At 41.9% G+C, this 23067-nt stretch overlaps 1 protein-coding gene across 1 annotated transcript in view; it reads left to right on the plus strand.

The window, feature by feature from the left end:
* The window catches only part of ANKFN1 (ankyrin repeat and fibronectin type III domain containing 1), a 141656-nt gene that overhangs the window by 17042 nt on the left and 101547 nt on the right, over window positions 1-23067 (plus strand). The window contains exons 3-4 of the mRNA XM_059668256.1: window positions 1851-2045; window positions 3742-3855. Coding sequence (XP_059524239.1) covers window positions 1851-2045; window positions 3742-3855 — 309 coding nt within the window. The remainder of the gene's footprint in view (window positions 1-1850; window positions 2046-3741; window positions 3856-23067) is intronic.

Below are 23067 nucleotides of genomic sequence, written 5' to 3' on the forward strand. Positions count from 1 at the left end.
TATTTTTTTTCTCCAGAACCTCCTGTTCATACCCCATCCTTGCTTCCCTAGGTCCACAGCACTTATATTATCATTTATTCTGGCCTCCTTTAGCCTTCCCGGGGGATTCTGCGTAGGGTAGCTGCTCAGTGAAAGAGTTTTTTAGCTTTATATTTATTTGTTTATTTTTCTGTCATGGCTCATGACTGAGGCTTTAAAAAAAAAGCGTGACAGTATTTAGAGTACATGATTGACTGCTACAGCAACATTCATTAACCATGACAAATCTACAGCAAAACACAGTCCCAAGTGTTCTAAATAGTCATGTTAAAAAGAAAGAAGAAAGAAAAAGGAAAAAAAGACTCAACTCATTTTTCATTGACCTCATCGGTAAATAAATTTAGACTGATAGTGAGCAGGGGCAATAATAAATTAGTATTCATTTCCTGTAATTAATGCAAACATGCCTATGAACACAGAGAATATGAATATATAACCGCCTAATTTCCATTTCAAAATACACCTAACAAATTTTCACTTTAGTTATCTTCATCATATTTTCCCCCTTTATTAGAAGAATGATATAGTTGGGTTTCTTCCCCACCCACCTGGGGGAAAATATTGTTTTGGTCACAGAGAGTGTTCAATGGGTGGGTAACAGAACTGCCAAACTTGATTCTGATCTGTTTCATGATCTGATCCCCTACCACATGCCCAGATCAGAAGTGACCAACTAGGCAGACCCTCACATGCAGGAGAGCCACCATAAGAAGCAGCCTCCTAGCCTGACATAGAATGTGAAACATCATGGACATGAACATTCACTCACACGAGAGCAGACTGGGTCAACAACATGATATGAATCAAACAAAGACTATCATGCATTGAGTAAAACAGAAATATCAAGCTGAGGTTCTCTCAGCAAGAAGAGCTAGGACAGCTTTCTCTCTTGGGCATGGGCATCTCCAGAGACCATACCTACAATCAGACCACAATCAAAGATCAATGTCTGATCACACTCAAGTCAGCTATCAGAATTCACTAGAGCAGTGGTTCTCAACCTTCCTAATCCTGTGACCCTTTAATACAGTTCCTCATGTTGTGGTGACCCCCAATTTCATTGTTACAAATTAAACATCATTAAAGCATAGTGATTAATCACAAAAACAGTATGTAATTATATATGTGTTTTCCGATGGTCTTAGGCGACCCCTGTGAAAGGGTCGTTTGACCCCCAAAGGGGTCGCGAACCACAGGTTGAGAACCGCTGCACTAGACCTATTGTGGCAGCAGCAGAACACTTTGTTAGCAATAAATAAATTGACTAATACTAACAGAATTATGCCACTAGGATACACATACAAAAATGTCTATGAGCTGGGCAGAAAGTGATAAGAGCAAAAAATCTGAATCAAGTTCTAAAAATATAAAGAACAAACAACTCTGGCAGAATGTAGCTTCCCTCATCAATTACTTTTCCTAGGGCCATCCTGGCCCTGCAGAGCTTTAGCTCCTAAGTGTTTGTCCTCTGAAGAGCATGGAAACGTGTGCAATCTGGATGAGAAGCGGATGAGAAGCGGTTCTCTGGGCACTTGACAGTGGAATTCTAATTAACTGCTAAGCAGCTGTATGGGGTGTGTGTCACAAGAGGGCCAGAGGGCAATGGGAATATCTTAAATGGATGGATTTACCATTTAATCTAGTTGTAAATGTCACTAATTAGACCTTATCATAACAAAACATTAGTAACGAATATGGATCCCACTTCCGCCAGGCATTTTTTAAAACCTATAGTGGACTCTCAGATCTCTTGCCAGTGAAGCAGCGTTTTCCCAGCAAGAAAAAGGAATCACCTATTTCTTTCTGTTTAGTTGTCAGCCTGGAAAGTCGAGCCATGCACCTCAACACACTGGTGCAGGAAGCCCAGGAGAGGGTGAGTGAACTGTCCATTCAGGTGGAGAATGAAGGATTCAGTCTGGACAACACAGAGAAAGAGAAACAGCTGAAAGCTTGGGAGTGGAGGTACCGGCTCTACAGACGCATGAAAACAGGCTTCGAACATGCCAGTGAGTATAAGCAGAGGCCCTCTACGTTTAACTGGACCAAACCTTGGTTTGAGACAGCCAGGCCTTCCTTTACTGATTTTTCTGTAACACTACAGGGTCGTGGATGACCGTTGTCGGCCTGTTTGGAGCAAGGGTTCTGGGAGACTGTAAAAGGATCTTTTGTCTTGATTTTCTGGCTCCTGATAGGTTCTCTGGCCACAGCCATGAGGCTTCAGTGCTGCTGGCCTCCCTCCACCATGTCACACTCATCTAGCACTTTCCACCCGTTACGCCCTAATGCCTAATGACCTGGATGGTCTGATGCCCTAAGTGACTATATTTTGGGATGCAGAGGTGGAAAAATATTTGTTTGCCTATTTGTCCAGTTTCTGCTTCAGGCTCAAGTGTAAGTTGTTTTCGACTCTCTACTGCATTTTTATATAGAGCTTATGTAAACTGACCTTCAGTGAATACAGGCTGCAGAGGACAGGCAATCAACCCATGAATTATGCTTTTGTCTGCACGTCCATTCTCTATTACCAGTCCTTTTTGTTAGTTTAAACAAGTCTTGTTTCTGGATAATACTAGCACTGGAAGGTACTGCTTACTGCAGCCTCTGATATAAAAGAATATGTATATAATTCAAACTCAAACTTGTGAAATGTTAAACTTTAATTCCAAAAGAAAATCTTATTCAAACAGCAAAAAAATTAGAATTATATTGAAAATTTAAATATAAGGAAAAGGTCAGTTCATTAGTGTGGGAATTATCTGCCTCTGCTCCAGTAACCTTAGCTGTGATAAAAACCAAAGCAGTAAAACTCTTGTTTTCTGTAGTAGTACTCAATACTAAGCCCCAAACTAGGCCTACTCCTTTCTCTTGAAGCAAATAACTGACATGAATGAAAGGTTGCTTTTGTTATTAACAATCTTTTAAGCAATGCTGATATGTTTGCTCTTTTAAAAAAAAAATCCAGCCATTGTTTTAATAAATGCACTTGCTATTGTGCTTCACTCAGGACAAATTAATATTAGAAGAAATCATATTTTTAGACTTGATACCAATTTTTAATTTTCTAAATCACAAAACACCCAGAAGAAATACCTAACACCATAGGAAATCTATTAGTAGACATGACATTTGCATGTGAATTCTTTCCTAGTAAAATACTACTGTGTAATAGCAGGCACAATGAGAGCAAGGTGAGTTAACATCCCATGTTGGGAAGAGTCCAGAATTGGTCATCCAAAGCCATATGTCCTTGAACAAGTCATTTGGCCTCTTTGGGCTGCAGCTTCCTCACCCAAAAAGAATGGAATGCTGTTACTTGCCCTTTCTACCAACAGGGTTGCAAAAAGTCTCCCCTGAGATGATTTACACAAAAGTACTTAATGAAATATAATAGTTCCTGCTAACACTTTCTAGCCTCCTCTTCGCTGGTCCAGCTAACCTCCTATTATGTTTCCAGGATACTTTGGGAAGGCTTAACTGGTATTATTTACCCCTTCAAATGATGTTTTAATGATCAAATAAGACCAAGATGGCAACAAATAAAGGCCATTGAGACTTCTAATGAAAATGTTCAAAAGCAAAAGCTATTAGGCTCTACAAAACAAATGTTTCCATAGTGTGTGTTTCTGGGTATCCTTTGAAGAGGCGAGAACACTGAAAAGGATTTGTTATGTTAAGATCCTTGTGTTTTTCCTTCGGTCCCAGGAGCCCCCGAGGTGCCAACCAATGTCTGCCTCATGGTAACCAGCAGCACATCACTCACCGTCAGCTTCCAAGAGCCTCTTAGTGTCAATGCAGCTGTAGTGACCAGATATAAAGGTATTGAACTCAGATAGTTTTTCATTACTCCTTCTTAAAAAAACAATCCATTGTTTGAGGATCAGTTGTGCATTTTGTGTTTGTTTTCCTGCTGATGGGCTGTTTCATTCATTCCATGCAGAGCTGAAATATTCCCACATACAGAACAATAAGGTAACTGAGAATACGTCACAGAAAGACCGAGTTGTCATTCCAGGATTCTCAATTAATATTCTAATTCTGTTTGCAGAGGACCTGCTCTGTGCATAGCATAGGGATGGGGACAGGACTGAGGAGGACATACTAAAGCAGTGGTTCTCAACCTTCTGGCCCTTTAAATACAGTTCCTCATGTTGTGACCCAACCATAAAATTATTTTTGTTGCTACTTCATAACTGTAATGTTGCTACTGTTATGAATCGTAATGTAAATATGTGATATGCAGGATGGTCTTAGGCGACCCCTGTGAAAGGGTCGTTCGACCGCCAAAGGGGTCGCGACCCACAGGTTGAGAACCACTGTACTAAAGAATGAGCCTGGCTCCAAGGCAGTTAGAGGCTGGGATGTGAAACATACTAAATAGGGGACATATAAATTGATAGCTGTAAAGACAGGTAACTAGGGTTGAGGACTAAAAAAAAACAATCCTATGTAATAAAAGCATAGTATGCAAATTGTCCCCTCAACTGGGAGTTGTCCAAGAGTTCGACTAGGGGGCGGGGCTGGCGGGGGGGAAGGGAGTGAGTACCTGGCCGGCAGCTGGCAGCTACTAAGGACCCTACCAGTACACGAATTTCGTGCACTGGGCCTCTAGTAATAAATATAGATCATTGGAGCTCAGAAAGGCCCCAGGGTGCAGGTGGCATTTGGGCCTGGCTTTCAAGGATGGCTAGGATTTGAACCAGAAGATAAACTCCAAGTGGAGAGAACAGTGAGCACAGGTACAAAAGTGAAAACATGCCAGGACAAGTGAAGGAGAATAAGGCATAGAAAATAGCATGGTTCCAGGGAAGGGGAGGGTTCCTGACAAGGTGCAGTGAAATGTGAGATTAGAGTGTGAAACTAGGGTCAGGAGGTAAGAGTGGGATGAGGCTAGAAAGCAAGATGAAGACATTTAGACTTTATTTAATGAACTCCACAGATCACTGAATAAGATAAAGACAAGATCAGAGACTGAACGATTTCAGTGGCAATACAATGTATGAAGTATTGGAAAGAGGTCATAACAGTCTGAGCTGACTGCTACAGCAGCACCAGGAAAGGAGAGCCCAGAGGAGAAAGATACTACAGAGATGCTACCATGAAAACAGTCCAGGCTTACATAGTGCCTACTATATGTGAGGCACTGTTTAAAGCCTATATATGTATTAACTCTATTTAATCTTCACAACAACCCTATGAGGTAGGTACTGTTAAGATCCTCACTTTGCAGATGAGAAAACGGAGGCAATGAGGTTAAGGAACCTGCCTAAGGCTCACAGCAGTGCCAGATCTATCTCTTACACTGACGCTTGAATGTGGTAGACATAAAGAAATCGAGTTCCCTGAATGATGAAGACACACAGAAACACCCTGGACAGTTCTAAAATCTGACAAAGCCTTCCACGCATACTCCAAGATGCCAGGCCACAAGGCAGAATTTTTGTGGTCAGGTCACTGTTGTTCCCTTTGGGCCACAGAAATGTCCAAGTGGCATATGTATTTCCTTTCTTCTTCCCAGGCCCTGTTCCCATGTCTAAAAACATTGCTCTCCCCACACCCTATAGCAGGGGTCCTCCAACTTTTCAAACAGGGGGCCAGTTCACTGTCCCCCTCAGACCGTTGAAGGGCCAGACTATAGTTTAAAAAAAAAACTATGAACAAATTCCTATACACTCTGCACATATCTTATTTTGAAGTAAAAAAACAAAACGGGAACAAATACAATATTTGTATTTGCATGTGGCCCGCGGGCCGTAGTTTGAGGACCCCTGCCCTATAGCTTCTGAGGCACTTCCAGATAACTCCACTCTGTCTGTAGAACCTTCCTTAAGACAGCATTGAATTGGTTCACTTTGGATTTTTTTGTATCATTCTAAGACAGTGATTTTCAACCTTTCTTAGCTCATGGCACACATAAACTAATTACTAAAAGGCTGCGGCACACCAAAAAATATATCTTTTGCAGATCTGACAAAAAAAAAAAAAAAAGGCATAATTTTGATCCATTCACACCAGACAGCTATTGTGTTGGCTGTTGTCTTTTTTTTTTCTTTTTTTTTTCAATGTAAGGTAAAAGGTCAGTGACTCTGATTAGTCAGGTATTGCAAGTTTGAAAAATGGTTGCGGCACACCATTTGGGCACACAGTTTGAAAATCACAGCCTGGGAGTACTAGCAACAACAGCTAAAGGCAGCCACCCAGAATGATCTCCCACAGCCATCTTTTGAAACAAGTCTGACATTTTCTCTTGGTTGTCTCATCTGCCAAGTCTGCATGAAATCTGAAGTTTGGCCAGCAGTGTCAGACATGGCCATTTTCCTCTTTCTGTATTTCTCCCACTCAGGATTTGATGAAGGGTTTCATCAGTGCTGCCCAACTTGACATTTGCTTCTTCCACTTGATTAGTAAGCTATCAGGAGCTAATTTATCCAGACTGTCAGCTCTTTAATACTTGGCCACGATGCCAGCAAATTCTATCAGCATTCACATATTAACACCTCTCATCTCAGGAGACTTACATTTGGTGAGGTTGAAATGAAAGGTCACAAGTGGGCTCTGTTAGTGACTGCAGGAGATTAATTAAGCATTATAAATAGATTGTCTGTTGCATTATGGAGTAGGTTCCCTTATGTTAATTTATAAGGTCATAAACTGAGTCCTTAACCTGACCCTCTCAAGGGTTATTTAAAACAGCTGGTGGCCTACTGTACCCAGAGAAGGACAATGTTTAATTCAGGGCTGAAGTAATTATTTCATTATGGAAATATCAGCAAAATTATCCTGAGACAAGGCTAATTATTTTGTTTGCTTTAAAAAGAAAAAGAAGAAGAAACAATGAGAAATCCACAGAATGAAAAGGCAATTATCTAATTCAGTGGTTCTCAACCTTCTGGCCCTTTATATACAGTTCCTCATGTTGTGACCCAACCATAAAATTATTTTCGTTGCTACTGTTATGAATCGTAATGTAAATATCTGATATGCAGGATGGTCTTAGGCGACCCCTGTGAAAGGGTCATTCGACCACCAAAGGGGTCACGACCCACAGGTTGAGAGCCACTGATCTAATTGGTTAGAGGGAAGGCTTACCCCTGCAGTATTTAAGGTTTGGCAAAAACATCTCACACTGCTCCCCAGAATTTCTGGTCTCAGCAAAAAACCTCAAGCCTATTTTGATAACTGGATGTTTTCCCCCTTCATGCTTAAGCCAGTGTTTGAAAGAAGATCTGATGCTTCTGTTTCTCACTTGTTGACACTCAACGCATCAACATGCTGGTTTTTTTAAGTTTGCTGATAACTAGAAATCTTTTTAAGAGCATCTCTTTATAAACCTCTTTCAAATCCTGGGGGCCAGGCCCATTGCCATCACTACTTGGACATGAGAGCTGTCAATTTCAGCTTATAACCCAGGAAACAATTTTGAGTGAAACCCACAGGATTTTTCTGCCTGCAGCTCCTCTGAATGCAGGGAAACAGGGCCAAGAGGACTACTGTCTGTTTTCTGGATGTTTCTTCTTAGAATCAAAGAGCCCTTGCATTCTTTGGTCCCATCTTACCAATTTTCATAGTTTGCAGAGTACAGCTAGAGCTACTTCAGATGCTTTGGACAATTGCCAGAACTTTGTTCCGCATTTTCTCCTCACTGCCTTGGGTAACCTGCCTGATGCTCTCATTGGCTGAGGATATGTCTTTCCTCTGCAGGCCCAAAGTAGAAAACACTTTCAAAAGTGATGTTGCTGCTCTTTGCAGAGTGGGTAGAACAGTATCCTACAACAGGTGCAGTACAGCATCTGTTTTCTATCCATAGGATAAATGATTTTCTAGTTTTTAAGAGTGTGCCCTTAAGTAGTCCCATTTTGGGGTTTGCCAATTTTGATATGCTTCAATTAAGTGCTCCAGTGAATCTGAGTACCTTGGTTGAATGGTGCCCTTCCCCACCTCTCTTCCCATCTTGTGAACCACCTTAAAACCTTTCACCAATAAGATATGTTGTAAAACACAGCTTTTTTTTTTGCATATTCTTCATTTAGAGAAAAAATTTAACCCCCAAACAATACAGTATAGGGTTATATAAAAGAAAAGGTCAAGATTTACCCTTTCTGCAATGTCACATCCCTAACCACCAAGTTCATTTCTGTTATGAGTTTATGTCTTTCCTTACAATCCTTTCTTGATGCATGTACACATATATATGTATATGCATATGAAAGTACAGCTTTGTGTGAACTTTAATATATTATCACACTGTTTATCTAATCCTATGACTAGATTTTTTTCAACTCAATAATACCATGTACAGTGTTTAATCTTCACTCTTTTTAATAGTTGCATTGTATTCTTACTCCCTAGATAGAGGTGCTATAATTATTTAATCACTAGAGGCCCGGTGTACAAATTCGTGCACGCATGGGGTCCCTCAGTCTGGCTGGTGATCGAGGCCTATCAGGGGGCCAGCCGGCGGGGGGAGGGACCCTGGGAGGTTGGCGGGCCAGTCCCCCGATCGGGGCCTATAGGGGGAGCTGGTTGGCAGAGAAGAGGGACCGTGGAAGGTTGGCTGTTGGGGCCAGTGGGGGTGCCGGCCAGCAGGAGGGAAGGGCCTTGGGAGGTTGGCCAGCCAGCTGGGGGGGAGGGGCCACAGGAGGTTCCGATCGGGATGATCTGGGACCACTAGCTTCGGGGAGGGACCATGGGAGGTTGGCTGTGGGAGTACATTGAGTGTCTGCCCCCTGGTGGTCAGTGCGCATCATAGTGACTGGTTGACCAGTCTTAATGGTTACTTAGGCTTATATATATATATATAGATTTTTCTTCTCATGAGCATAGATTGTTTTACTTTTTTGGTGTGGTTAATCCTCACCCAAGGATATTTTTTCCATTGATTTTTTTAAAAAGAGAGTGGAAGGCGGAGCGGGGAGGGAGAATGAGAGAGGAGACAGAGAAACATTGATGTGAGAGAGACACATCCATTGGTTGCCTCCAGCACACACCCAAACTGGGGCCAAGGATTGAACCTGCAACCCAGGTACGTGCCCTTGACCCAAAACAAACTCAAGATCCTCTAGTGTGCAAGCCAATGCTCTAACCATTGAGCACACCAGCTAGGGCAGTTTTCTCACTTTTTTTCCTTATTAAATGATGTTTCAACCCTTGTAGAGTCATACCTTGGAGATATACAGATTCAGTACTAGACCACTGCAATAAAGGAAATACTATCACAATAAAGCAAGTCACCCAAGTCACCCAAATTTTTTGGTCTCCCAGTACATATAAAAGTTAAGTTTACACTATGCTAGAGTCTATTAAGTGTGCAATAGCATTATGTCTAAAAAGACAATGTACATATCCTAATTTAAAAATACTATATTGCTAAAGAAAAAAAAAGGCTAACCATCGTCTGAGCTTTCTAAGAATCCCTTTGTTGGTGGAGGGTCTTGCCTCACTGTTGATGGCTGCTAAAGGATGGGGTGGCTGTGGCAATTTCTTAAAATAAGACAGCAATGAAGTCTGCCACATCAACTGACCCTTTCATAAATGATTTCTCTATAGTAAACATACAACACTGTTTGATTTAGCATTTTAGCTATCATAGAACTTCTTTTAAATTGGAGTCAATCCTCTCAAATCCTGCCATTGCTTTATCAACTAAGTTTATGTATTTTCTAAATCTGTTTTTGTCATTTCAATAATCTTCACAGCATCTTCACTGGAAGTAGCTTCCATCTCCAGAACACATTCTTTGCTCATCCATAAGAAGCAACTCCTGATCAGTTAAAGTTCTAGCATGATACTGCAGCAATTCAGTCACATCTTCAGGCTCCACTTCTAATTCTAGTTCTTTTGAAATTTCCACCACATAAGCAGTTACTTCCTCCACTGAAGTTTTGAACCCATCAAAATCATCCAGGAGGGTTGGAATCAACTTCTTTCAAACTCCTTACAATGTTGATATTTTGACCCATTTCCATGAAACATAAATGCTCTTAATGGCCTCTAGAATGATAAATCCTTTCCAGAGGTTTTCATTTTATTTGCCCAGATCCATCAGAGGAATCACTATCTATAGCTTTATGTATTTCTTAAACAATAAGACTTGAAAATCAGAATTACTCCTTGATCCATAGGCTGCAGAATAGATGTTGTGCTCATCACAAGGCATGAAAACTTTAATCTTAGTGTACATCTCTATTAGAGCTTTTGAGTGACCTGGCACATTGTCAATGAGCAGTAATATTTTGCATACAATCTTTTATTCTGAACAGTAGGTCCTAACAGTGAGTTTAAAATATTCAGTAAGCCATGTTATAAACAGATTTGCTATGATCCAGGCATTGTTCCATTTATAGAGCACAGGCAGAGTAGATTTAGCATTAATCTTAAGGGCCTTAGGATTTTTAGAATGGTAAATGAGCGTTGGGTTCAACTTAAAAATAATAGCTGAATTAGCCCCGAACAAGAAAGTCAGCTTGTCCTTCAACGCTTTGAAGCCAGGCATTGATTTCTCCTCTCTAGCTATTAAAGTTCTGGATGGCATCTTCCTCCAACCTAAGGTGGTTTTGTCTACATTGAAAATCTGTTGTTTAGTGTAGCCAACTTCATTATTTTAGCTAGATAGCCTGAATAATTTGCTTCTACATCTGCACTTTGCTGCCTCACCTTGCACTTTTATATTATGAAGATGACTTCTTTCCTTAAATCAGTGGTTCTCAACCTTCCTAATGCCGCGACGCTTTAATACAGTTCCTCATGTTGCGGTGACCCCCAATTTCATTGTTACAAATTGAACATAATTAAAGCATAGTGATTAATCACAAAAACAATATGTAATTATATATGTTTTCCGATGGTCTTAGGTGACTCCTGTGAAAGGGTCGTTCGACCCCCAAAGGGGTCTCGACCCACAGGTTGAGAACCACTGCCTTAAATCTTATGAGACAACCTCTGCTACCTTCAAACTTTTCATCTGCTGCTTCCTCGCCTCTCTCAGCCTTCACAGAATTGAGAGATAGGCCCTTATTCTGGATTAGGCTTTGGTTTAAGGGAATGTTTGATCTTGTATCCAGACAACTAAAACTTTCTCCAGATCAGCAATAGGCTGTTTTGCTTTCTTATCATTCGTGTGTTCACTAGAATAGTACTTTTAATTTCCTTCAAGAACTTTTTCTTTGCATTCACAACTTGTTTAACGGTTTTGTGCAATAGGCCTAGCTTTTGGCCTTAACTCAGCTTTCAACATCTCTTCCTCACAAACTTAATTATTCCAACCTTTTGATTCAAGAAAATTTAATAATTTTCTTTACATGGGTCTTCAACACTTCCTGTTAAGTTACATGGCAGATATATTTTTACAGTTTTTGTGACTCTTCCATTTAGTTGAACACTTTTAGTAGAGGCCACTGTAGGGTTGTTAACTGGCCTAATTTCAATATTGTGTCTTAGAGAATAGGGAGGCCCAAGGAGAGGGAGAGAGATGGAGGAATGGCAAGTCCATGGATCAGTCATAGTGCACATATTTTAAAATCATGGTCTTATTTGGGCCTGCAGTCATGGTGCCCCAAAACAATCACAACAATAATATCAAAAATCACTCACCACAGATCGCCACAACAAATATAATAATGGTAAAAGTTCAAAGTACTGGGAGAATTAGCAAAATGTGACACAGAGACATGAAGCAAGTAAATGCCATTGGAAAACTGGCATCAATAAGCTTGCTCAGTGTAGGGATGCTACAAACCTTCAATTTGTAAAACAAAAACAAAAACAAAAACAAAAACGCAGTATCTCAGAAGTGCAATAAGGCAAAGTGCAATAAAACAAGGTATGTCTATATGTGACTCTATGTGAATGCACAAATCTTTCCACTTCTAGTTAACAATCCCAGAATATGTTTTTTTTTCTAGGATTATTAACTAGAATTGGAAAGATTTGTGCATTCACATACTCTGTCTTACTAATCTGTCTACACCTGTGATAATCCCATATAATAACTTTATATTTTAACATCCGGTAGGGAAAGCCCCTCCCCATAGTAATCTGGTCCAAAATGTCTGTTATTTGCACACGTTCTTTTCTAAATGAATTTTAGAATTGGCCTGTCAAGCTTAATTTTTAAACTTTTATTGGGCTAAATTAATTTGGTGAAGCTCCCCATTCATCACATCTTCCTAACCAAGCTGAATTTTACATATTCAAGAAAATTCAATAATTTTCTTTACATGGGTCTTCTACATTTCCTGTTAAGTTTCATGGCAGATATATTTTTACAGTTTGTGTGACTATCATGAGTGAACTTTCTTTTTAAGATATTCTACTACTGGCCTATGGGTCTATTACTACTTTTTAAAAAAATCTTTAGTGGGTTGCTTGTTTACTCTCTTAGTAGTAGCTTTTTCCCCCCAGTAGAATATCTTATATCTCATGAATCTCTTCCCCTTATTATCTTAAAGTTAAGTGTCATTTTGTCCCTTCCTTTCTAATATTTTTCTTTTTTTGTATTTCACTTTAACTAAAATCATTGTGAATTCTAGTTCCTACTACACTGTGAATAGTAACTGGGATAGTAGGTATCCTTCTCTCTTACCTTCTTTTGTCAACATGCATCTAATATTTTACTAATGAATATGATGTCACTCATACACTGCTAGTGAAAATGCAAAATAATACAGGCTCTCAGAAAAAGTATGACAATTTCTTTAAACACTAAACATGCAGTTACCATATATCCTACCAATTACACTACTGAGTATCTTAACAAAATGAAAACAAATGTTAATAGCAGCCTTATTTGTAATGACCAAAGTCTGGAAATAATTTAGATGTCCTTGAATTGGTAAATAATTAAACAAACTGGGTAAATTCTCACCTTGGAATACTACACAGCAATAAAAAGGAACAAATTACTGATACACATAACAACCTGGATAAATCTCCAGAGAATTACATTGAGTGAAAAAGCCAATCCGAAAAGACTACATAGGGTTTTATTCCACATACACACTCTTAAATTAACAAAATTATAAGGAAATAGAGAACAGATTAGTGGTTATTAGGTTTAAGAAAGAAATGAGGAGGGAAATGGGTATTTAGGACTCATTTTTTTGTTTTCTAGCTAATGGATGTATTTTAAAATACTTTACTTTTTGAAGGATTTGGAGAGAAAAAGGGTGGCAAACATGTGTGTCAGTTTAGCATCTTGATCCAATCTCCAAGTCACTTCTCCTTTTTTCCCCAGACTGTATGCTCAGTAAACATGACCTCATGCTAATATTAGCCTAAGCCAACATACTTATGAAAGCATATCTGCTACTTAAAAAAATTATGTAAGTTACCTAGGGACAAACATGAAACTGGGTTTTTGTATCAGCTGGTGAAAGATTATTACTGACACTGATTTCTTTTTCTTCCTGTTATATTTGGAAAAATCACAGACCCATCCTATATAATAAAGAGCTAATATGCTAATTAGACCAGACGGCGGAACAATGGTCCAGACAACCTTCCGGACAAAGACGGGGCTGTGAGGGCCAAGCCCCTTGCACAAATTTCGTGCGCCGGGCCTTTAGTAAAGTAATAAGGACTATTTAGAATATGTGAGGTTTTTCCCTATGGTATGAGTTCCTTGAAGGCAGAAATCTTGTCTTTTACATTTTTTCACCTCACCACCATGTTCCAGGAGCACAGGCTTTCTTTCTCTTCTGAAAACATTTTCCCTATCGCAGGATCCTTGCACACAATGATCCCTCTGCCAGGAGTACTGCCTCTCCCATTCTCTGCCCACAGATTGTTCAGGTTTCTAGTAAACGCTTCAAAGAAGCATTTTCTAAGTATTATATACCAATCAAGTCTGTTCATTGTGCTTTTCACATTTTCTTCAAAGTAATGTTCACAACCTGCAAACATCTATTTCTTTAGGTTGAAATAGATTTATTATAGAACTTCTTAGTCTTTAATATCTAATATATCCAATAAGTTATTTCTCAAATTTAATTATTTGACTATCACTAGATGTTTCACGGGAATAATGTTTCATAGAATCCTGAGAATATTTTAAAACAGGAATTCTCAAACTAAGCTGCATGTTAGAATCACCTTAGAATCCATTCCAATCAAATCTGAGTCTCTGCAGGGTGGGGACCCAAGCAGAGATAGTTTTTCAAAAACTACTCAGTGACTCTAACACTCAACTAGGCTGTGAATGTGCTGTCGTGGTCCTATTATCTGTCCCTCCCATCAGACTCTAAGTCTCAGGTGAGCAGGGACTTTTAGTTCATCTCTGTATTCCTAGTACTTGGCACAGGGCTCAACATATACATAGTAAGTACTCAATTATTTCATTGTGATTCATAATAAACAGTCCCCTTGTTTATGGGACTTAGAGGTTAATGGGGAAATCAAAGCTCACCAACATAAAATTCACTTCACAGCATGAGGAAAATAAGGCCTGTCATTGACTCCAAGTGTTGAGGCTGGAGTTTTTCACAGGCTTTGTCCAACACCCTCTTTTATTGAATCTCACCTCTCATCCCTTTCCTTTATAAGTAGTCTCTAGTTCTCTTCCTGGACCCCCTCCTCTTGCTTTCAGTTTCATCCTGCTGGCTCCCCAAAGCCTGCTGTCTTTGACACACTTGCCACTGGAAAGTTTCTGCAAAGGTGATCACATCAGTGCTGAGTAGAGCAGCTTATTTCTTCCTCCTCCCCCTCACACACCCCTCCGGAACTGTGGAGCCATGAAGCCTCTTGGCGGAGAGGGAGGCCCACCAGGCAGCTCTTTATTGCCATGCAACTGTGAGATTCCTCCCTACACTTCCTCCTGGGGAAAAGTCAGCCTGCCAATGGAGATTTAACAGTGGAGCAGTACATGGTGACGTGCCAAGCCCCCCTCTTGCTACCCCCCACAACCATCCCCATCACCACCTCACACCAGCATCCCACCCCCAGACTGAACAAACTGTATCACTTACCCCCTGGGAGACTGGCAGTTACTGAGCCCAGACGCCACAGGGGCTGGTGAGTTTCCAGTGGCCACAGAGGCAGGTCTCTGCTCAAGGCACAGCTCTGTCTGTGGCTGCCTGACTGGGCACAAGGCTGGGACTGCAGATGATGCACCACTTTCTGGGCCACCTTCTCCCCTCAGAGATTTTCTCGATTCCTTTTTGGCCAGAACCCTTTGCAGCATTATAGTTTGTCAATAGTCCGCGACTGCTTTCTAGAATTTCTCTCCAGGAGAAAGTGTGTTTTTCTAAGAAAGCCTGAAGCCTAATTTCATGTGAGGGCTCAAAAATGAAACAAAAATAATCACCCTCAAGTCTGGAAGCTGAGGGGACTCTCCACACCGTGAAGAGTGCTTTCTTTTGGGAGGTGGGAGGCTATGGTGGTCCGTTGTGATTCTTAAATAAAATTTTTCCAATTATAAAAATAATGTACACCCCTTTTATCAGCCAGGGTCCCAGCAGAAAAGAGAAGCACACTCAGCTTGAATTGTCAAGAAAACTTAATGCAAGGCTTATTTACAGATTGTGTGAGGGATAGCAAGGCATACAGGACTGGAAACTTTGGGAGGCTGTCATTATCCCTATGTTGGAAAGGAAGAGGGGTAAAGGCTGGGGCAGGGGCACCAGTCAGGAGTTGCTATGTGAAATAACATACCCACCACCATACAGAGGCACTGTCTAAATTCAACTAGAAGCCCAAGGGCAAGGGGCCTTAAATGATGCAGTCCATAAGGGTGTCCTAGAGACACAGAGCAGGATAGCAAAGGACAAAAACTTTTCTGGAGGTGAAAAAGGATAGAGGAACAAAAACAACAAAAAACTAGTATAATAATTATAGAACATTGCAAAGAACAGAATTTTTAAACAGAAACAAATGATTCACCTTTAGTCTTACATCCAAAGAAATCTACCGCAAGAAGGTAGATTTTGACATATCCATAGTAGAGATCACATCTATCCTATATAATAAAAGGGTAATATGCAAATAGACCAAATGGTACAATGACTGGTCACTATGACGCACACTGACCACCAGGGGGCAGATGCTCAATGCAGAGCTGCCCCCTGGTGGTCAGTGCACTCCCACAGGGGTAACACCGCTCAGCCACAAGCCAGGCTGATGGCCGGCAAGTGCAGTGGTGGTGGCAGGAGCCTCTCCCACCTCCGCAGCAGCACTAAGGATGTCTGACTGCAGCTTAGGCCCCGCTCCCCATGGGGAGCGCGGCTAAACCATCAGTCGGACATCCCTCGAGGGCTCCTGGACTGCTAAAGGGTACAGGCCAGGTATGAATGTCATGCACCGGGCCTCTAGTCCTATCTAATAAAAGAGAAACATGGTAATTGGCGTACGTCCGCTACCCTTCCCATTGGCTAATCAGGGCAATATACAAATTAACTGCCAGCCAAGATGGAGGCCGGCAGCCAGGCAGCTTGAAACTAACATGAGGCTTGCTTGCTTCAGTGACGGAGGAAACCAACGTTCCCCGCCTGCCTTGCCGGCCTCTGAGCTTGCAGATTGAAACATAGTTACAAATATAGAAGCTAAACAAAACCCCAGAAACCTGCTTTCAGTGAGCTGGGGTCTCAGAGCTGGAGTTGATACAGTGTTTCGATTATAGAACACAAACAAACCAGATACCTGCTTTCAGCAGCAGAGGCCTCAGAGCTGGAATCAGAGCTAAAGCTGGCCCAGAATAAAAAAAAAAAGAAATAAAGGAGCAGCTGGGAGCTTCAGTCACCCACCAGCCTGAAAACAGCCCTCAGTCCCTCACCCAGACTGGCCAGGCACCCCAGTGGGGACCCCCACCCTGAAGGGTGTGTGACCAGCTGCAAACAGCCATCATCCCCTCACCCAGGCTGGCCAGGCACCCCAGTGGGGACCCCCAACCTGAAGGGTGTGTAACCAGCTGCAAACAGCCATCATCCCCTCATCCAGGCTGGCCAGGCACCCCAGTGGGGACCCCCACCCTGATCCAGGACACCCTTCAGGGCAAACCAGCCGGCCTTCACCCATGCACCAGGCCTCTATCCTATATAGTAAAAGGGTAATATGCCTCCCAGCACCAGGATCAGCGGAGCCACGAGGCCTCCTGACACCGGGAACAGCGTGACAGGGGGCAGCGCCCAAACCCCCTGATCGCCCTGCGGCTCTGTGTATGACAGGGGGCAGGGCCACAACCTCCCTATCCACCCTGCTCTGTTCGTGACGGGAAGGCGCCCCAACCCCCTGATCAGCCCTGCTTTGTGCTTGACAGGGGGGAGCTCCCCAACCCCGATCACCCTGTGGCTCTGTGTGTGACAGGATGCGGCGCCCCAACCCCCTGATGGACCCTGCTCTGTTTGTGACAGTGGGCGGCGCCCCAGCCCCCTGATCGGCCCTGCTCTGTGCCTGATAGGGGGGAGCTCCCCAACCCCCTGATTGCCCTATGGCTCTGTGTGTGACAGCGTGCAGCGCCCCAACCCCCCCTGCTCCCCACGGGCCCTGCTCTGTGTGTGATGGGGTAGAGCCATAACCTCCCCATCGGCCCTGCCCTGAGTGTGACAGTGGCAGCGCCCCAACCCCCTGATCGGCCCTGCTCTGTGGGTGATAGAGGGCAGCGCCCCAACCCCATGATCCACCCTGCTCTGTGTGTGACAGGGGGCGGTGCCCCAACTCCGCTATCGGCCCTACTCTGTGAGTGATAGGGGGGAGCTCCCCAACCCTGATTGACCCTGCTCTGTGCGTGACAGGGGGCAGCGCCCCAGCCCCAATTGGCCCTGCTCTGTGCGTGACAGGGGGTGGCGCCACAACCTCCCCATTGACCCTGCCTTGAATGCGAATGGGGGCGGTGCCCCAACCCCCCAATTGGCCCTACCCTGAGCGTGACTGAGGGTGGCATCACAACCTCCCAATCCGCCCTGCTCTGTGCATGACAGGGGGCGGTGCCCCAACTCCCCAAACGACCCTGCTCTGAGCCCGACCAGGGGCTGCACCTAGGGATTGGGCCTGCCCTCTGCCACCCGGGAGCAGGCCTAAGCCAGCAGGTCGTTATCTCCCAGGGGGTCCCAGACTGCAAGAGGGCACAGGCCTGGCTGAGGGACCCCCCCCCCCCGCAAGTGCACAAATTTTTGTGCACCGGGCCTCTAGTATATATATAAAAGCCTAAGCGACCATCCGACTATTCAACCATTCACCCAGTAGCTATGACGCACAATGACCACCAGGGTGCAGATACTCCAACCAGTAGAGGAGGGAGCCCAATCCTTCACAGAATCAGCTGTGGGTTAGGTTGCTGCTGGGGCACTGTTGGCCCCAATTCTGCTTCACCTGCACCTTGGACCCATCAGGGGATGTTGGAGGCCTGGTGCACAAATTCATGCACCGTTGGGGTCCCTCGGCCTGGCCTGCACCCTCTTGCAATCTGGGACCCCTTGGGGGATGTCGGACAGCCAGTTTTGGCCTGATCCAAGCAGGCCAGGCAATGGGACCCCCCTGGTGCACAGATCCATGCACCAGGCCTCTAGTATTTAGTAGCAATGGCTAACACTTATCAAGGCCATACCATTCCAGGCACTGGGTCAAGGCATTACAAGCACTGTTTCTTCAAAATCTCAAGCTGCCCTATGGAATAGGTAGATTGTTATCCTCTTATCATGAATGAGGACTCTAAGGCAAAAGAGGAGCTTACTATGGGCATGACAACCAGTTATTGATCCCAGAGCCTCTATTCTTAATGAGTATGCTGTACTACCTTCTTTTCCACTTTACAACCCCATGTTTTGACTTTTACTTTGAAGCAGTTTCAATCCATACATAATATTACATGGAATATATTATATGCATTTTACTCTTTCTTGATTATTGGCTATTCAAGTTGCTTTTAATATTTTACTATTATAAAAGCTGCTGCCATGAACATCTCAGTATTTGCCGGGAGCCGGTCCATGCTTGCTGTTTCAAGGGACCTGGCATATATGGCATACTGTTCTTAATATGTTTGCTCACCTTCTTGGCACTATGTGTTTTAACCAAGGTCTCTGAGAAAGGTTGTTTCCCCAGGTAGGGATTTTCCCCTGAAGTTAGGGAGGGAATAAAACCTCTTAACTAAGTGCCAGGCGGGTAATTAATCACTTTAACTACGAACAATCATGCTTAAGCTACATAATCTTTACTCCCTGGAATGGAGATAAGAAACGCCCTAACCTTTGGAATAAAGATTGATAGGATTGGAATCAACTGGTATAAATACAGATGTAACAAGACAGAACTTAGAAGACAGAACCTACACAGAACCTAGAGACAGAAGAACTTCGCTGGAGAGAACATGGCAAAAGATCCTGGACAGAAACTGGCAACAGAACCTAGAGACAGAACCTAGCGAGAGAACATGGCAAAAGATCCTGGACTGAACCTGACTATAGAACATGGCAAGAGAACCTGACTAGAACCTGGTGACTGTACCTGGCTGGAGAACCTGGACAGAACCTGGCTGGAGATCCTAACCACAACTTCGCTGGAGATCCACAGCAGAACCTCTCTGGAGATCCAGACCAGAACTTGGCTGGAGATCCTGGCTAGGCTGCTGATCAACTGAACACTGTCTCCGTGTCCTTCCTTCTTCGCCGACTCCGTCTACGCCTTTGGGGACCCCTGGACCCGCTGGGGCTGGACCCCGGCAAGTATTTAAGAGTTTTCCTGCATTTTACAATATTTCTTCAAATGACAGTTCTAGATTTTCTTCCCATTTTAAAATCAATCTTGGTTTTTCTATCATTTCAAGTCACAAAGTTGTAAACAGATTAATGTGGACATGGGAAGTAATATTAAAATTCTCCAATTCTACCACTCCACCCCCCCCCAAAAAAAGAAAAATTAAATTAAGAAAAGTGGGGGACGTATACTGGGTCAGGGAGCTCTAAGTTTAATGAGAAATGGCATCTAAAGAGGTTGAAGATTCATCATTCCTTGCCCTACATGTTCAATGGGAACACAGCCATGAACGATGAACACAGTGCACACTGAAGGGCTACTACACATGAACCAAATCTAAATAAATGGATGGGGCTGTATCTCTCCTAATCAACTACTTCCACTTCTAATGAAGTGTGTGCTCAGGACTACAGTGATGAATACAAACAATTCATCAGGACAACTTAGATCAAACTGTTCACTTGCCAAAGAAAAGCTGCTCATTGATGAAGGATTTAGGGTATTCTACAAAGTACTTTAAATTCTAAAATTGTGCACACAGTTTGGGGAAGTTCATCCCACCCTTCAGTACAGTAGTTAATGAACCATTCAAGGAAAATAAGATGAACTATTTTCTAAAAATACCTAGAATAATTCAGCCTCATTTAAAATATATATATATCTTCAGTAAAAACAACTGTATAAACAATTTAGAAGATATAAATTTCATACAATAGTCATAGGTTCCTCTTTCTAATATATAATAGCTTTTGAAATCTATAAGAAAAGTGAGGAAATGATTATTCATAGAGAAAGAAACACAGCATATAAAAGAAGTTCAACTTCTCTCATTATAAGCAAATACAATTTAAAACTAACCTGAGATATCACTTTTCACCTTTCAAAATGGTGAAAACCCAAGTTTTAACATACACTCAAGAGATTAGTCTCTAGGAAACAGTCCCTTCTCATGTAATGCTGACAGAAGAATAAATTTTTATGACCATTAGGAGGGCAGTTTGGCAATATGTATCAAAACTAAAAATGCAGCCCAGCTGGTGTGGCTCAATGGTTCAGCGTTGACCCATGAACCAGGAGATCACAGTTCAATTCCCAGTCTGGGCACATGGCCCAGGTTGTGGGCTCAACGCCCAGTAGGGGGTGTGCAGGAGGCAGCCAATCAATGATTCTCTCTCATCAATGATGTTTCTATTCCTATCTCCTTTCCTCTCTCCGAAATCAATAACATATTTTAGTAAAAAATTACAAATGCAGATAACCTGACAATCTTTATGATGGATATTTACCGTACAGATATACTTACAGCTGTATAAAATAAAATATACACAAGACTATTCATATCAGCATGGTTTTTAAGAGTAAAGTGCATCACATGCAGTTGGTAAGAGTAGAATATTTATTAGTGGCGAGCTAGTTAAATAAATTGTTCACACACATCTATACACAGCATCAATAAGAATGTGAAATCTCATATAGAGCAATCACCAAGATAAATTATGTTTTCAAAAAAGTTTGAAAGAGTACATATAATATGTTACCTTTTGTGCAAAATGGGGGAATCTATATATTTGCTTGAGTCTAATAAAGAAATCCTGGACAGATACATAAGACACTAAGAACAGTGGGTACCTGTGGTTAGAGAGCAAAGCTAGGAACTGGGAAGGTGGCAGACAGGGAATTGAGGGAGACTTATAGCAGTCTCGTTTTTATTACCTCTTGGTTTATGAACCATGTGGATCTATTCAAAACATTAAATTTAATAAAAGGATCAAAAGGAAAAGGAAAGTTCATGGGATACAGAGGAAATAGAATGAGTCAAGAGAAGAAAACGCAATGGAAGGAGGCATATCAGACAGAAGACTATTATGAAGGAATAGTAGAAGTAAGGACATGTAGAGAGACACTTTTCATCCCGTGCCCAGGAGCAGAAAATGCCTAAGAAGAGTACATCTGAAAGAACAAAAATTTTCGGTACATTTCCACTGTTTTCCCTGTATTGACAGGAGAGAATAATACAATAAGCTAAAGTGGGCAAATTATTTCAAATCTTTCAGTGAGAAAGAAAAAAGTATCTGTTGCTATCATTTCTGTGACCATAGAGGGTGAATTTCATGGGGCAGACTCCCATACTATATGAAATAACACATTTCTCTAAAGGAGCCTTTTGTGGTGCTTATTTAAGCTATCAGCAAACTGAAGAGTCTTAAATGACAAGAGTGTTTACATATTTAATTTTTGTGTAACACTAGAACCATAAAAGCTCTCTCGTTGAGATGGGGAATATTTGACACATGCAGTTAATTTGCACATTAAATTATTGAACGAAAAATACACACATTATCCATTGCAACTCTAGGATTAGGTCAGGTCAAATTTTATTGCTTTTGGCCAACGGCTTTTGTAAGACTTATAAGGCTAAGAGCAGCTACAGTGTGATCTTTGGTGTAAGTTATAGAGTTAAAATGAGGTTCTGAGTGGGAAAATACTTAGCATTTCAGAGGTAATTTCATGAAAGTCATCATAAGACTAGCACATCACTGTGTTGATTTAACTGGAACTTTATAATATCACTTTAGCTCTGGTTTCTGAAACTGCCAAGGTTCATGTATCTGCCTGACAATAAATAACCAACCTTTTCTAGATTGATCTGGAATGGATGCTAATTTGAATTACCCCCAAGAGTTTCTGGCATGGAACCAAATAAATATGGCAAGAAAAAAAAGGGAGAAAAGGTGGATGATTCTGTAGCTCAAGGGTTCCAAAAATAAACATTTGATGGGCTAAAGGTTTCTCATAGTATCTGCCCTCAAACCTGGACATGGGCATGAAATCTGGAAAGGGTTTGATTATTCTATTAAAGAAAATTTGTGTCTTATAAAAACAGTCTGCCAAACAAGGTATTTTGAACAAAGTAGTATCCCTTATATTGGTTTATGAGACAAATGTACTATGTATTAGCGGTAGCAGCAATGGTAGCAAGTATTTCTGAGCTCTCAGTATGTGCCAAGCTAAATGTTTTGTGCATTTTAATCTCATTTAATTCTTTCTACAATATTACAAGATAGGATCTAGTCTTCTCTTCATTTTTTAGAGAATGGAAATTAAAAAGTTGCCCAAGTTATACAGCTAGTAAGTGATAAAGCCAGGATACATATTCCTTCAAAGCACATACTCAGGACATCATAGTAGACCTCCACTTATGTTAAAACATATTCAGGCTTTTATTATTCTACAGTAGTGGGTCAGAGCTCACTTATGATCAATAGGTTCTTTGGATTTGGTTATGGCTTCTAAAACATAAGCTTGAATTAAGGGAATCCAATCACTCCCAGCTCAGAACTGCTGAAGTAT

This window comes from Myotis daubentonii, chromosome 16 (genome assembly GCF_963259705.1).
Source record: "Myotis daubentonii chromosome 16, mMyoDau2.1, whole genome shotgun sequence".
Lineage (NCBI taxonomy): Eukaryota > Metazoa > Chordata > Mammalia > Chiroptera > Vespertilionidae > Myotis > Myotis daubentonii.